Source organism: Haliotis rufescens, unplaced genomic scaffold (genome assembly GCF_023055435.1).
Source record: "Haliotis rufescens isolate VD_foot unplaced genomic scaffold, xgHalRufe1.0.p SCAF_1, whole genome shotgun sequence".
In the NCBI taxonomy this organism is placed as follows: Eukaryota; Metazoa; Mollusca; class Gastropoda; order Lepetellida; family Haliotidae; genus Haliotis; species Haliotis rufescens.
Window position 1 is genome coordinate 19,887,096 of NW_025963779.1, and position 16,060 is coordinate 19,903,155.

At 40.1% G+C, this 16,060-nt stretch overlaps 1 protein-coding gene across 1 annotated transcript; it reads right to left on the minus strand.

Annotated features, from left to right (window-relative positions):
- Positions 1-37: 37 nt before the first annotated feature.
- LOC124113393 (G kinase-anchoring protein 1-like) lies at positions 38-13,642 on the minus strand. The gene is made up of 10 exons (XM_046473714.2): positions 13,426-13,642; positions 12,536-12,673; positions 9,961-10,038; positions 9,164-9,317; positions 8,119-8,252; positions 7,182-7,283; positions 5,580-5,643; positions 4,711-4,781; positions 3,388-3,465; positions 38-2,814 (listed from the first exon to the last, which is right to left on the minus strand). Exons 1-10 carry the CDS (start codon positions 13,594-13,596, stop codon positions 2,788-2,790), a joined length of 1,017 nt encoding a protein of 338 aa, XP_046329670.2. The 5' UTR covers positions 13,597-13,642; the 3' UTR covers positions 38-2,787.
- Positions 13,643-16,060: the final 2,418 nt, after the last annotated feature.

Here is a 16,060-nt window from a genome sequence, read left to right on the forward strand (position 1 = left end):
ATGACTGGCATTGCATAATGATAAAGAAACACAAAAAAGTTTGTAATCATTTATTTCCATCTTGAAATAAACTGGCAATAATGAATTATAACAAGGAAATCTGAATCTTCTTCAGAACAGAGCGAGAAATGCAAATGCAGCCAAACACTGTTGCGGGAAGTTGAAGGAACCTACATAAATACTTTGTGTGTTCGACACAACCGAAAATGATGAATAAAGAAGGAATACGCAAGGACCAAGCTTTTACTTGGAGACAACCGTAAGTTCGACACATCAAAGTTCGCCCCAACAGTGTTTGACTGTATGTTGAAGTGAATGGTATGTACATACTAATCATACTTACTGACGCCATCATGGACCTGCAAATATGTGCCACAACCCTTACATGCAGTCACTGAGTAAACATGAAGCCAGAAACATCCCCCTTCCATTTCAAGGTCATCCCATCGCACCAGATCTTCACTGAATCCTGACATGGTGACCTGAGGTCTAGTGATTCAGCACACACATTTGTCTGGCAGTAATATCACGTCAACTTGAACCAGTCTGGGGATTAGGCCAGACCGATGTACGCTAGAGTTTTAATGATTAAGCAATTGTGATCTTGCAAAAGGAAACAAATTCTAAATTGACTGATAAAATGCTTTTAAAACACCTTTGTATTTTTTTGTTAAAAGTTCTATTACAGGCTAAAAAAAATAATAGTCTTGGTTCTCAGGCACTGCCCGCATCATCATAAAGTCTGCTGCATATTTAGTTATATTTCCATTTTTTTTAAAATTAAGAAATCCTAATACTTATTAACAATGCGATCTAATATAGCAGGCAGTTACTTCCCTTTACATGCTCACTGCTTTACTGCGTATCTCACGTTATGGTAATGGCAGCAATAGGAGTTTGCATGCCCACCTGCACTGTATTTTTAAAATGCCTGAGAACCAATTCTGTATATTTTTAAGCCTCATATATATAAAGGTAGGAGACTAAACTCAACCCTGATGACAGTACGTTTGTATTTCTGTTCTGACCACTCCTTTGACATAGTGGACTAGCTGGTCTGGCCTCAGTATGATCACATGCTAACTATAACCTGAAGAATCATATCACCCAGACAATGGATCTAAACCTTGGGAATCAAGTGAGATACTGAATAACTATACACTTTATAATGTTAAAAAAACAAAAGACAACCTCAATAAAATCTGATCATTTACTGCGATATGAAACCTCTCAGCTTGAAGAGCTGACAACACCTCCTGGGCAATCTTGGACTCCCGGTCTTAATGAAGGAGTGAGTGAGTATGGTTTTACGCCACATTCCAGCAATATCACGGCGGGGACATCAGACACCCATGGGCTTCACACATAGTATCCAAGTGAGGAATCAAACCCGGGTCTTCCGACATGCAAGCGACGGCTTCAACCACTAGGCTACCCCATCACCCCCTAAATGAAAGATGTTTAGGATTTTGTGCCAAACTGATGTCAGTTTTGTAAAATGATTCAGCTCCATTTCTTTCTCAAATTTTGATTTCAACAAAAGAAAACCTACACAGAACACCAATACAGTAAACTATGGTAATAACGAACCCAAAGGGATAACTGATTTTAGTTCGTTATAACCGTAGTTCATTATTCATTGTTATTAGCATAAATACAGCATATATAGTAATAAACAGTAAATGGCCAGGACCAAAAAATAAATTTGTTATATCCGTCAGTTTGTTATAAGCGTGTTCGTTATAAACGTAGTTTACTGTATTCCAACAGTGGAACTCACTCTGGGTGTAGATGCCACAGTGCTCACAAATGACAGTGTGTACATTGAAATTGTGCAGATTTTTGCAGAAATCAGATATGCTTGTCTGAATGCCAAGGATCTAGAAGCATTGATGCTTTTCAGTTGACTAGTGAGTTCACCTGACCAACCCTCTCTGGAGGCATCTTCATACAGAGAGTTGTCATACCAGAGTAAAAGATCTGGCTTTAATGAGATTGAAACAAAAGACCATTTGTATTTTTAACAGATCAGATTCTTTCTCGTTTCTTTTTCTTTTCTTTTCAAGATAACATCATAACAGTCACTCTTGTATAATTTCATTTATCATGCTTATTTTGTTTTCAATAAAAAGACTAAAACCAACAAATAAAAGTCTTGTAATATCTTTGATCAACCACCAACCAATCATGCTAATACAGGTAATAGTTGTTAATCCCGTTTGATCATAGACACCTTTTCAACAAGGAAATATATAGGACAAAAAGAAACTTGGCTTTGGCGTTATAGTTTGACTGTATCAGATATACTATAGATATTCAAATATTTTCTCTGTATTCATCTTCAAGCAATATACCTCGAAGTGTCTCAGTGTTTGGATACCTAGATATAAAAAGCCACTTGTCATTGACTTGTAACTTAATAATGGCCTCAATATAATAGGAACACTGAAATCTGATAGAGAAATTTCAACGCTTAAGCACTTTCCGCAAACATGAACATTTGTATGAAATTCAACTCAGAAAACGTCCAGAGATAATGAATAGGTATCACCTGATACTGAATATTTACTAGAACATACATGAATTTTTTTTGAGAATATGAGTGGAGAAATTCAAAATATTTCTCTTTGAACGAAATGCTGGAGTATACATGAGTATGGTAGACGGCCAACATGTTGGTGATGTGCTGTGCATCATGTCACTGCGATATGTGTCTGTTCCAGTGTTGGGTTTGATGTGTGTCATCGAAGTTGAAATACACGGAATGGAGATGTGGCAAAGTGGTCCTCACTTTCCTGAATAATGCTTCCCTCCCTGAAAGCAAAAAGAAACCATCCGATCGAATCATGCTGATAATATTTGAACACAAATCACATACAATGTTTCAGCATAAAAGTCTTATCAACCTGTAAAGTCCTGCATCAGTCCGTGGGCAAAACTGTCAGCAGCACTCCCATTACATTGCCCTCAGCTGAGAACTGATCTATGCTGGCAGTCTGTTTTATGTGCTATACGCTGCAATCAGCAAGATTCCAACTATATGACGACAGCCTGTAAATATCAAGGCTAGACCCGACAATCAGGTGACTGATATCCAGAGCAAGGATCTACGCTGTGAGGGTACGGATACAGGCTATCAACAATGTCACAAAGCCATACCCTCTGATCCATTGCCTCTTACAACCAGCATAGTTTGGTGGGCACCAGTTCTAAAACAGAATCCCCATGGGTTTCTGTTGGTAGTTGCTCAACTTAAATCTGTGATCAAGGCTTAAGGAAAAGGCTGGCCTGATGGTCACAAAAATATTGTTACGCTTGATAAAATCAGGCAAGGCCATATTTTTTGTTTACATTTGACAGTTTAATTGGTTTCCAAACAATTCTTACCTTCAGTTTGTCTAGTTCAGATTTTAAACCATGCACTTTGGATTTTTCCTTTTCCAGTTCGGCAGTCAGTTGTGAAACCTGCAAAAGAAAGAAACTGTTTCAGCAAGAAATCATTGAAAGAAAAACAACCCAGCCTTTTAACAAACTAAATGAAATTTGGTTGGAAGACCAATGAAAAGTATCTCCAAGTATTTTACACTTATAATTTGTTTGTTGTTTATCGCCACACGCAGCAATTTTCCAGATATATGACGGAGGTGTGCAAAATATCAAGTCTGGACCAGACCATCCAGTGATTGATATCATGAACATCGATCTATGCAATTGGAATATGATGACATGCATCATCCAAGTCACCAAGCCTTACCCACCCAATCCTATTAGTTGCCTCTTGCGACAAGCATAGTTGCTTATGACAAGCATAGGTTGCTGAAGGCCTATTCTAACCCAGATCTCCACAGGTCTTAAAAGACTTATTTTCAGTGATGTTAGAACACAAGATGAGAGTGTAAACCACATCTATACATAAATTAATACACTTTAAGCGGCGTGACTATTGTTTCCCATCAAATCAAGACAAGCCACATAAGAATATTGTATCTTCGTTGTGGTGTTGTTTCTTTGATCTGGTCTGTTCACACACTATACCTACATCACTAGGGTCCAAACACATCAGTTACAGGCATGTGCACTTTCAATCCTGCCCCAAAATGGTTAAACAACACACAAACAAATAATATCCCAAATCATCAAAAGGCACAAGTTCACCACTAGACTGATCTGTATAGCAAGTTTCATTTAGAAATATTCAATGTTTTTGAGTTCTGCATTGGAAACGAGCACTATCCTCATTTTCAGTTCAAGCCCATCTTGTCATGAACACAATGAAATATTTTTTCATAAAAATATCCCAATTCATCAATAGGCACCAGTTCATCCCCAGACTGATCGGTATAGCACGTTTTATCAGAATATTCAATGGCTCAGGAGTTCTGCTCTGGAAATGGAGAATGGACGAAGGACAGATGGATGGACATGCTGGTTTGCTATATCCCCCCGTTTTCCAAAATAGGGGGATAAACAGGGTCGCATGTCGCATATCATTTAATTGATATCATGTAACCAAGGACCTTTGAAACTCACACTGGCACGAGCTTGGTAGACAGGACCTGGGCACTACCATGATACTAGTTACCTGGTGAATGTCTGGGCACGTTTAACACAGGCTGGTCCGACGGACATGGCTCAGGCCAGTCCCTGAAAACACCATGTGACAGTAATGTTACCCACATCAAGTCATTCCATTAGGGTAACTTAACCCACCTGCTCTGTTAATTCATCTCGGACTTGTGTGAGGTCTTCCAACTGCATCAGAACTTGGGCCTTGTCTTTCACTGTAGATTATAAACAAATGTTATGTGCCAAACAGAAGAACGATGACATGGCAAAATATATAAACCTGAAAATGTCTTGCAATTCAGGCTCTCCTTCTGTTACCCAGATCTAGCCAATAAACAACCTCACTGGCACACTGTCAGTCACCAAGACAACACTGTCCAATATATCTAAAGTCTGCTGATAAACGATGACCATCATACTGTTTTACACTTTGCTGATAAACCTAGAAATATAATCGGGGCAAACCGGGATTCGAACCCACAATCATAGGTTTCTGGCGTGCCCAAGGGACGCAACTCTGCACAGCTAATTGCGCCCCCTTAGACAATTGGGCCACCCGTGTCCCCAGCTGAATGAGGAAAGCACAGTATGATGCATGTATCTTTGGTTGACAGTATGAGCAACACGTAGGCCATCCTGGTACGAAGATACACATCAGCCCCATCCAATCATCTTATTTGTTTGTTTGTTTGGTGTTTAACGCCGCACTCAGCAATATTCCAACTATATGTTCTGTAAATCGTTCTGTAAATAATCGAGTCTGAACCAGACAATCCAGTGATTGACATCATGAGCATCGATCCACACAATTGGGATGCAATGACATGCATTAACCAAGTCAGCGAACCTGACCACCCGATCCCGTTAGTTGCCTCTTGCGGCAAGCATGGTCGCCTATTACTGCAAGCATGGGTTGCTGATCCATACTGAATATTCTAAAACATGAACAAGTCAAAATAAATTAATCCTACTCTCTCCATAGGTAACCTGTTGGCTCTGTGGTTCTCACTTACTTTCTCCTTGGGCTAATATCACACATAGCTGCTTGTTCCTTTTCTTTACTTGCTTGAACTCCCCCTGCACACAGGAAAAAACATAACAGATTTTCACTCCATGTCACTAATTGGTACAACACTGACCACTGGTTGCCATAAACCACTCCACAAACTCAGTGAGTTGGATTCTTCAGCAACATGTTTTAACATATTAAACAACGTTTCACAAATCTCACTACAGGGAACAGGGCTCATATACTGCATCTGTGTACGGATTCAAACCTGGGTCTCATTTACTGATATGCAAATGCATTAACCATGGGGCTACACAAGCATCCACTGTCAATATGCAAGATCACATCCTACATCAGTGTTGAATATATAGCTGCCTGCCAGTCCAACATTAACATTTTCTAAGGACTTACAAGACTTAGATCATCTCAACATGCTCAAGCTTGGTTGTAATTTCACACAAGTTTTACCAGTTGTTTGTTTGTTGTTTAACGCCGCACTCAGCAATATTCCAGCTACATGATGGTGATCTGTAAATACTCGAGGCAGGACCAGACAATCAGTGATTGACATCATGAGCATCGATCCACGCATTTGGGATACGATGACATGCATCAACCAAGTCAGCGAGCCTGATCACCCGATCCCGTTAGTCACCTCTTACGACAAGCATAATCGCCTTTTACGGCAAGCATGGATTGATGAAGACCTATTCTACCCCGGATCTTCACAGGTCTCTACCAGTTGGTAACATGGCTTACAGATGATGTCATTTTAATGACTTAATTTCCCTATTACTCCAAGTACAATCTTTGGAGTGTTGTGGATCAGGGCCCACTTGCACAAAGTGACTTAGTGCTATGACTAGCATAACTCTATGTTAAAGTAATTGACTTACGATCGTTGGAGCACTAATATCGCTTTGTGCAAGTGGAATCAGATTTGTAAAACATGATCTAAGAAGAATCTGTGGTCTCTTTCACAAGATTCAAAGGTGAGTTACTTCTTTGAGAGGCATTTAGACGTTGCTCCTGATTGTAATAAAGAGGTTGTTCATCCATATATCTCATCCTTACAAAGATGAGTTAGTTTCTCAAACATCTATGATAGTATTGTTAACATCAGTGATCCTTACTATTCAAGCATTGTTTGACAAGTCTGTATACCATCCTTGGCATGTTATGGTCAATGTAATCAAATCTATGCCAGACAGACCAGAGACAGGCAGCACCATTCAAAATTTACTCTAGTCTGCCAGCCCAAAGCTACAAAATAATGCTGAAGGCAATAACCAAACTTCACTGATGACAGTCCTCAGTGACTGGTTGGTTGGTTTGTTGTTTAACGCCGCACTCAGCAATGTTCCAGCTATATGACGGCGGTTTGTAAATAATCGAATCTGGTCCAGACAATCCAGTGATTGACATCATGAGCATCGATCCACGCAATTGGGATCGATGACATGCATCAACCAAGTCAGCGAACCTGACCACCCGATCCCATTACTCGCCTCTTACAGCAGGCATAGTCGCCTCAGTGACTGCTAGCATTTGAGAGAGCACACCAAGCACAAACAGCAGTACTGCCCTCATCACCATGCAAACATACCTGTAATGTTTCTACTTGTTCCCTTAATTCAGTTATTTCTCTGTCTTTATTTGATAGGTCCTCTTGATACTTTGTTGTCATGGCACTTTCACGGACATAGTGCTGTAACAAGAAGTCAAACGTTTATAGTCATGACACTTTCACGGACATAGTGCTGTAACAAGAAGTCAAACGTTTGTAGTCATGGCACTCTCACAGACATAGTGCTGTAACAAGAAGTCAAACGTTTATAGTCATGGCACTCTCACGGACATAGTGCTGTAACAAGAAGTCAAACGTTTATAGTCATGGCACTCTCAAGGAAATAGTGTTGTAACAAGAAGTCAAACGTTTATAGTCATGACACTTTCACAGACATAGTGCTGTAACAAGAAGTCAAACGTTTATAGTCATGACACTTTCACAGACATAGTGCTGTAACAAGAAGTCAAACGTTTATAGTCATGACACTTTCACGGACATAGTGCTGTAACAAGAAGTCAAACGTTTGTAGTCATGGCACTCTCACAGACAGTGCTGTAACAAGAAGTCAAATGTTTATAGTCATGGCACTCTCACGGACATAGTGTTGTAACAAGAAGTCAAACGTTTATAGTCATGGCAATCTCACGGACATAGCGTTGTAACAAGAAGTCAAACTTTTATAGTCATGGCACTCTCAAGGACATAGCGCTGTAACAAGAAGTCAAATGTTTATATGGACAAATTATACTATTAGTAGTTTCCAAACTTTTAAAGCAACAGACTGGTTTTCTTAACACAGCAGCCATTAAAGTTATGTATCAATATTTGTTGAGGGGCTTTTCCTCATCATGTTAAAGTTAGTCATCTTGTCCACAGGACAAGTACTCCTAAGGATGATCTATGTGACATCAGCTCCATGCGTAGAGGGTACAGAGGAACTAGTCCATGAAGACATCACTCATTCACTACTCACTTTCTTGTATTCTTCCTGAATCTTCTCCTTCTGTATAATTCGGTGGACGTCGTTTTCAACTTTGTCAAAGAACTTGGCATCGCCTTCCCCCATCGCTACAGTTGGTACTCGAGGCATTGGGATGTTATCTAAATCTGAAAAACATTGGGAATCCAGTAGGCATTATTGTGATCACTGTCAACTATCTCAAGGGGTGAGGAAATTGAAAAATACTTGTGGGGAAAGTGAATTGTCAAATCTACTTGTCCCGGGAGAGTGAATTTTAGCAACATTAACACATGAAATTTCTTGGCATCAAATACTCAATAAATACTAAAAATAATGTATACCTTCCTTAGATATTTCCACCTGTCCTGTATCTCGTTATCATAATGCCTAGAGGGTATGCTTTGTGTTCTTTTGTCATGTTTAAACAATTACTTGTAAAGTGAGTGAGTGAGTATTGTTTTATGCCGCTTCTAGCAATATTCCAGCAATTTCACAGCAGGGGACACCACCAGAAATGGGCTTCACACATTGTACCCATGTTGGGAATGGAAGCCGGCTCTTCGGCGTGACAAGCGAACACTTTAAACACAAGGCTACCCTCCCACCCCAAAGATGTCACCTATCACCCAGTGGAATAACTCTATAATACCACTGGTATTGATCCGTTTGCCAAGAGCAAATGCGCGGCTGAAGGCTCTTGTCCAATGAGATTCATTGTTTGACCATAAGGAGTACAGTAACAGAAGATTGTGATCTGCATGTGCAAAATATGACATTTGACTGTGAATCATACAAGATGGACCTCCCATCAAGTTCATCATCAAATACATTAAGGTACTGCACACAATAAACATGAAAAACAAGGCTCCTTTTATTTGGTTCCTATTTGAAGCAAACTTTAAGCAATGAAAACTGGCCCAGATTGATTAGTAGCATTTGGGGGCTATCAATGAGGACTGCCAGCATTAGATTTGGGTAGTCTGGGGCTAGTTGACTAGCGTGAAAGGCTGATCTCACATTGTGAGCGTGTGACAGGTGCTCTCCATCACAGACTCACCATCCACGTCGTCTCGGGGTGCGTTTGCTCGTAGGTTGAACTCCTCCAGACTCATGGTCTGAGGCTTGTCCTTCTTCTTCTTGCTCCGCTTACTTTCCTTGCTGTCAGCCATGACGCCATTACTGCCGACCGTAGCCCCATTTTCTACCTTTTTCTGGGTAGAAGAAAGGACTCATTTCAAAATCGATACAATAACATTGGGGAAAAGTATGCTTTACACTTAACACATCAGATACATGTCAGACCTGGGCCCACTTGCACAAAGAGATCTTTGGGCTGCGACTGTCGTAAGCCTTTGTTAACATTATGATCATCTTAGGGCTAAGATCGTTTTGTGCAAGTGGGCACTGCTGACCAGCCTACTAACTCCAAAAAAAACTTTACCATTAGCCACTTAGATTTTGAAAGAGATTTGCTGAGGATACCATTACACATGTTACAAGTCTTCACCATTACATTGTGTCGTAGTCTTGTTCATGTTATCCACTAACATTCTTATCATTTATCATTTTGACTACCAGCTGTTGAAATGCTTTTGAACTCTTCTGACGGAACTCAGAAGTGAGTTTGAGCCAGCCAATATTGTAGAAATATATACAGTGCACATGATGTATGGAACATGCTCCTGCTGACAAGAAGTTGACCACACTGACTACCTAGCTTACAGGGTCAGACAGGGCCACAAGAGACTAGTGAAAGCTGTTTCTCCAAGTAGTTATGCTACACAAACCTACTTGAGCTGTGAAATGAGCTGCAGGTTAGTTGGATCAATTCAATAGTGTCTATCCTGGGCTTACCTGTTTTTCAAGTTCAAAGTCGACTTTACTCTGCAGTAAGGCTTGCTCAAGATCCTTTTCATAAACGTCTTTGGCAAACTGAAATTCAAAACATGTCTAGAAGTTAGAACTGGGCCAGATTTGTTGATACTTGGTTGCCATCAGCCTGCTCAGGTTCACACCATCCAGTCTGTATTATAGTCAGTTCTCGTACTTTTTTGTGCACTGTTTTACAATATTATACCCTAACTTCCAGGGAGATATCTAGGATTTCGAAAGAGTGCCTGTGGCAGACTAATGGGGAGAAAGACATTTGTAATGTTCTACTGTACCTTCAATCAGAATTATCCTGGCATCTCAATCAATACAATATTGTCAAACCAGGCCACTAATGCAAAGACAGCTAATTTCAAGCTGAAGCAAATCTTGTGGTCCAATAAGCTCATGGTAGCCCAAATGTATGTTATAAAGTCTCTGAAATTCCAGCTAGGGCTACATGGGGTGGCATGTGGTCCTGTGGTGAAGTCAAGCAACATCGGTCTCGGGTAGTAGTTGGATGGGCGACCACGTTCGGCAGCATGACTCCTGAGAGTTCTAGGGCTTCGGTCCTGCCCCACACTGAAGCACATGTAGTACATGTGGTGTCTCCTTGGACAAGTGACTTTGTTCGAATCTTGCCTGCGTTCACCCAACAGTAATAATTGGTACCCGGTCGGATGAGATGGAAATGTGACATTTATCCTTCTAGCATCTGACAAGGCAGCCAGAGTTGTATACTCCCCAGGGAGCTGAGAATGACAATCGAGTGCACACAGATCCAATGACTGGCTAATAATGTTTGCCCCTTGATCATGCACTGAGTGTATGGAGGCTAGCGCAATATAAGTATCCGCATGATTACTATAATAGGAGACTCAAAGACTTGTGGTTCAGGTGTTTGCTGTGGGCACACAAGAATCATAATGCTTGAACACTGTACATCATTTCGTATTATCGTCATATTCGTATGTGAGTTCAAATTATAAAACCACAAGAAGGGTCCTCTTGTTTCAAAATACAGACCTAGAAGGATTAATGCCAATCTAGATCAATCAATCAATAACAGATAAATTAATCTAACATTAGACAATGTACCTATTACCATGATATCATAATAATGAACAGGCCTTGAATTTTAAATGGACACCAGAACACACACAATGTGGAACTTAACCTCTGTTATATATGATTTAGCATTATTTCGTTAAATTGATTTATGGTCAGCACCGCATAACTACTACTACCACTATCCTTTTGTTTACAAACATTCCCCTCCCACACTATCCCACCAAACAATGCCATAAATAATCTCCCCATAGGAACCATAAGTCATCTCTCCCACTGACGTCACTACCCAGTGATCATATGACATCACTACCTCTACTTGCCATAAAAGGCGACTAACAGGATCGGGTGGTCAGGCTCGCTGACTTGGATGATGCATGTCATCGTATCCCAATTGTGTGGGTCGATGCTCACAACATCAATCAATGGATTGTCTGGCCCAGATTCGATTATTTACATACTGCCGTCATATAGCTGGAATATTTCTTGAGTGCGGCGTTAAACATGTTAAACAACAACAACAGAAAAAAACAAACCTCTACTACCCAACCGCCATGTCACTCTAACAATGCGTACGACAGCTTAACAATGAGTGGGTGCAGAATGGATTTACAAAGGACAACACTCTGTTGGAGCTGTTTCTAATTGGCTGTTGGCCAGACATCTAAGAAACAAGCGAGTGCTGTTTGTTGTGTGACAACCTAGCTGTCGTAGAAATTATCAATAAATAAACAACAAAAGCACCCCGAGTTACGTCATTGCTTTGGCACTTCTCTGTTTACAACATATTATCTTGTTCAAAGCAGCTTATATTCCTACATATGTAAATGTTACAGGTGATTCACTTTCGAGATTTCACTTTTCAGTGGCCCATGTTCAAGCAAGCAGCAACGCAGACAGACGAGACACCTGACCACAGAGGTGCAACATCTAGTACAGTCTTCTCTTGCACTGAACACATGGAACCTGGATGGGGCCGCAATAAAGTCATTTCATATATTCCTCATCTCTTTCAGCCTGCTAAACATTTGGCCAACCTGCTTTATCACCTTATGGATTTTATCACCAGAGCTACAGATAAGCAGCGTATTTGCATAAATACCCCCCAGAAATATTCAAAACCTAATTACTTTCAAATAACTTGCGTACAGAAACGCATGCATTAAATGAAAAACTCAACAGCTCATGTAAATACCCAATGAAGCTTTTTCAGCATGCGTACAAAGGAGCTAATTTCCGAAACACAATTCAAGCTCACTGGTTGCTTGCTAACTACTATATATTCTTTTGTCTACTGTTTCTACAGGGGGAGTGATAGTATCTATAATTTTGGGCCTGTCTGCCAAGCACTTCGGAGGGATGGCTTAACCCGCGATAGGGTCTGTCTGTAAATTTGAGGTAGGACCTTGCTTATCTGCCCCCACCTGCATTATCCACTCTGTTTGGTTAATGTTTCCGTCAGAGATAGTCTGACCACAAGCAGTTACAATACCTCTTCATCTTTCTGTCTCCATTCATCCCATTGTTCAGGTTTGTTTTGTTGACCTCCTGATTTCTGTTTCTTGTTATGCTCAGAGGAAGAGTCCTTGTGTTGCCGAGGTGTGCGAGTGCCAAATGCCAACTGTTTCAACTGCATCAGAAATTTATTTTTTAACACATTAATAAAAAATGCAATATGTGATATATGTATTAGGACCTTTTTATCATATTAACATTCCAATTTCCACAGTGTCACTGTCAGTTGCAAGAGTGAGTGTGTGAATATTGTTTCAGCTGCAGTCAGCAATATATTCAAGCCATAAGACAGTGGCTTGTAATACAACAGATGTAAGCCTATGGTAAAAGTATGGGAGTTATAACCATCGTAGCACTAACATCACTTTGTGGAACATGGCCCTGGCTAATAGTTGTGGACGTGAGTAGCAATCCACACTATTCTGACAATGACATGTGCAATTGGTCTAGTCTGGTAATAATCACTGAGTATACTTCGATATCCTCATTAGCAAGATTAGTTCATTTCTTACAAGCATGGAGAAATTGTAATCCATAATTTTCCATTCCATTTAATAAAAAATCACCATTTTTGACAAGTATGGAAAAAATGGTGACGTATATTTTCCATTCCATTTAATAGGACTAAAACATCAGCATTTTTTTCTTGAAAAATACAATTATTCAATTTCAAAAGAAAACATCTTAGAAATTAAGAAAAGATAGACTATGCCATTCACTTAATTTTGTTGTTGTGCATAAACAAGCGGGGTTGTCATATAGCAAACTTTACTGCAGTTAAAATAGATGTTGAAAACTGAAAACTGGTATTATTTTATACGGTAGAACAATGTAGAAACAAAGCTGCTACATTCCTTCTTATCTTACTTCAGAGTTTTCTTGTTTCTGTTTTGATTTGTTCTTCTTTTTCTTTGGCTGACTTGGCTGTTCATTTGACTTTCCCTGTTGTTTCTTTGATGACTTTCTGTCATCATCACCACCATCATCAATTGACAATACTGCAAACCTTGATTGAGCAACGGATATTGACTTTGCCATTGTAAACCGAACTTCTGCACATGCGAAACGCAGATAACTCTAAGAGTCGTTACATATACAAGGGAGGTAATTTGTTAAAACTAAGTACCGCTAAAAACTGTCCACACTGCTTCAAAGCAGAAACTTATACTTAGTCTCTGAAAATATATTATTTTGTTAGAAACAAAACTAACAACTTCATTTAAACTGAAAAGGAGCCCTAGTGAGATGGGGGATTTTGAACCTGAGAAAAATCTTGACCAGCTTCATGTAGGGCTTAATTTGCATTACAGAAAGTGCTGGGCGGAAGGGAAAATAATTGTGAGACAGACAGTTCAAGCCTGGAGATCTTAGACGTTCATGAGTTTCGTTACATAAGCAGGGAGTCCGTATTAGATGAATATTAAATCCTTGATTTGAGTGAAAATATATAGATGTATGCAATTCGTAAATTCTTTCTGGAAGTCTTAAAGTTTTGCTTATCATTTTGTTATAACGACATTTCCCTGAGCAAGGGCCAAACAAAATCGATTTGAAACGAAAACATAAATTTTGATAATAGAAATACAAACCATTGTTTCCCTTGCATCAACCGAACAATATGAAGAATATGAAAGATACAAACGTATTATCATCCTATGTATTATTCTCTGAAACCGCGTATGAGACGGAGATGAAAATATTCAAAAAGTATTTTACCAGTGTTTGGCAGTGAGCAAAATTGTTCAGTAAAACCAGCAGGTAGAAGGATCTCCTGGTCATGTTCGGTCTCTCGTTATCCCGACCAAAAAGTAGCTATAGTACTTGTTAATACAAATAGAAAACCATATACTATATGCAGGGTTGTTTAGGGGTTTCTGATAGTGCTTATACCATGGGCTAGAATTCTGGAAATAAGTCATTGAGAAGATTTACTAGATTGGGTCCAACAGGCCAGCAAGTGTGTCAAACGCTGGTTATCACAAAGCTTCTGGTCACAGCTTACAGTATATGGATATTTCCCGTATATGGTGTTGCAGTATGTGGATATTTCCCGTCTAGGCGTATGGTGTTGCAGGATGTGGATATTTCCCGTCTAGGCGTATGGTGTTGCAGTATGTGGATATTTCCCGTCTAGGCGTATGGTGTTGCAGGATGTGGATATTTCCCGTCTAGACGTATGGTGTTGACGTATGTGGATATTTCCCGTCTAGGCGTATGGTGTTGACGTATGTGGATATTTCCCGTCTAGGCGTATGGTGTTGACGTATGTGGATATTTCCCGTCTAGGCGTACGGTGTTGCAGTATGTGGATATTTCCCGTCTAGGCGTATGGTGTTGCAGTATGTGGATATTTCCCGTCTAGACGTATGGTGTTGCAGTATGTGGATATTTCCCGTCTAGGCGTATGGTGTTGCAGTATGTGGATATTTCCCGTCTAGACGTATGGTGTTGCAGTATGAGGATATTTCCCGTCTAGGCGTATGGTGTTGCAGTATGTGGCTATTTCCCGTATAGGCGTATGATGTTGCAGGATGTGGATATTTCCCGTCTAGGCGTATGGTGTTGCAGTATGTGGATATTTCCCGTCTAGACGTATGGTGTTTCAGGATGTGGATATTTCCCGTCTAGGCGTATGGTGTTGCAGTATGTGGATATTTCCCGTCTAGACGTATGGTGTTGCAGTATGAGGATATTTCCAGTCTAGACGTATGGTGTTGAAGTATGTGTATATTTCCCGTCTAGGCGTATGGTGTTGCAGTATGTGGATATTTCCCGTCTAGGCGTATGGTGTTGCAGTATGTGGATATTTCCCGACTAGGCGTATGGTGTTGCAGTATGTGGATATTTCCCGTCTAGACGTATGATGTTGAAGTATGTGTATATTTCCCGCCTAGGCGTATGGTGTTGCAGTATGTGGATATTTCCCGTCTGGGCGTATGGTGATGCAGTATGTGGATATTTCCCGTCTAGGCGTATGGTGTTGCAGTATGTGGATATTTCCCGTCTAGGCGTATGGTGTTGCAGTATGTGGATATTTCCCGTCTAGGCGTATGGTGTTGCAGTATGTGGATATTTCCCGTCTAGACGTATGGTGTTGAAGTATGTGTATATTTCCCGTCTAGACGTATGGTGTTGAAGTATGTGGATATTTCACGTCTAGACGTATCGGGTTACAATATGTGGATATTTCACGTCTAGACGTATCGGGTTACAATATGTGGATATTTCACGTCTAGACGTATCGGGTTACAATATGTGGATATTTCATGTCTAGACGTATCGGGTTACAAAATGTGGATATTTCAGGTCTAGACGTATCGTGTTACAATATTTCGATGTTTCCCGTCTAGACGTATCATGTTACACTTTGTGGATATTTCAGGTCTAGACGTATCGGGTTACAATTTGTAGATATTTCACGTCTAGACGTATCGTGTTACAATTTGTGGATATTTCACGTCTAGACGTATCGGGTTACAATATGTGGATATTTCGGGTCTAG

Excerpts from the sequence above, each read along its gene's own strand:
- LOC124113393 (XM_046473714.2), bottom strand. The coding sequence starts at position 13,596 with ATGGCAAAGTCAATATCCGTTGCTCAATCAAGGTTTGCAGTATTGTCA. Across the intron at positions 12,674-13,425 it reads AGAAACAAGAAAACTCTGAA|TTGAAACAGTTGGCATTTGG; the intron begins GTAAGATAAGAA and ends TTTCTGATGCAG. Across the intron at positions 2,815-3,387 it reads CTGAACTAGACAAACTGAAG|GGAGGGAAGCATTATTCAGG; the intron begins GTAAGAATTGTT and ends TTTTGCTTTCAG.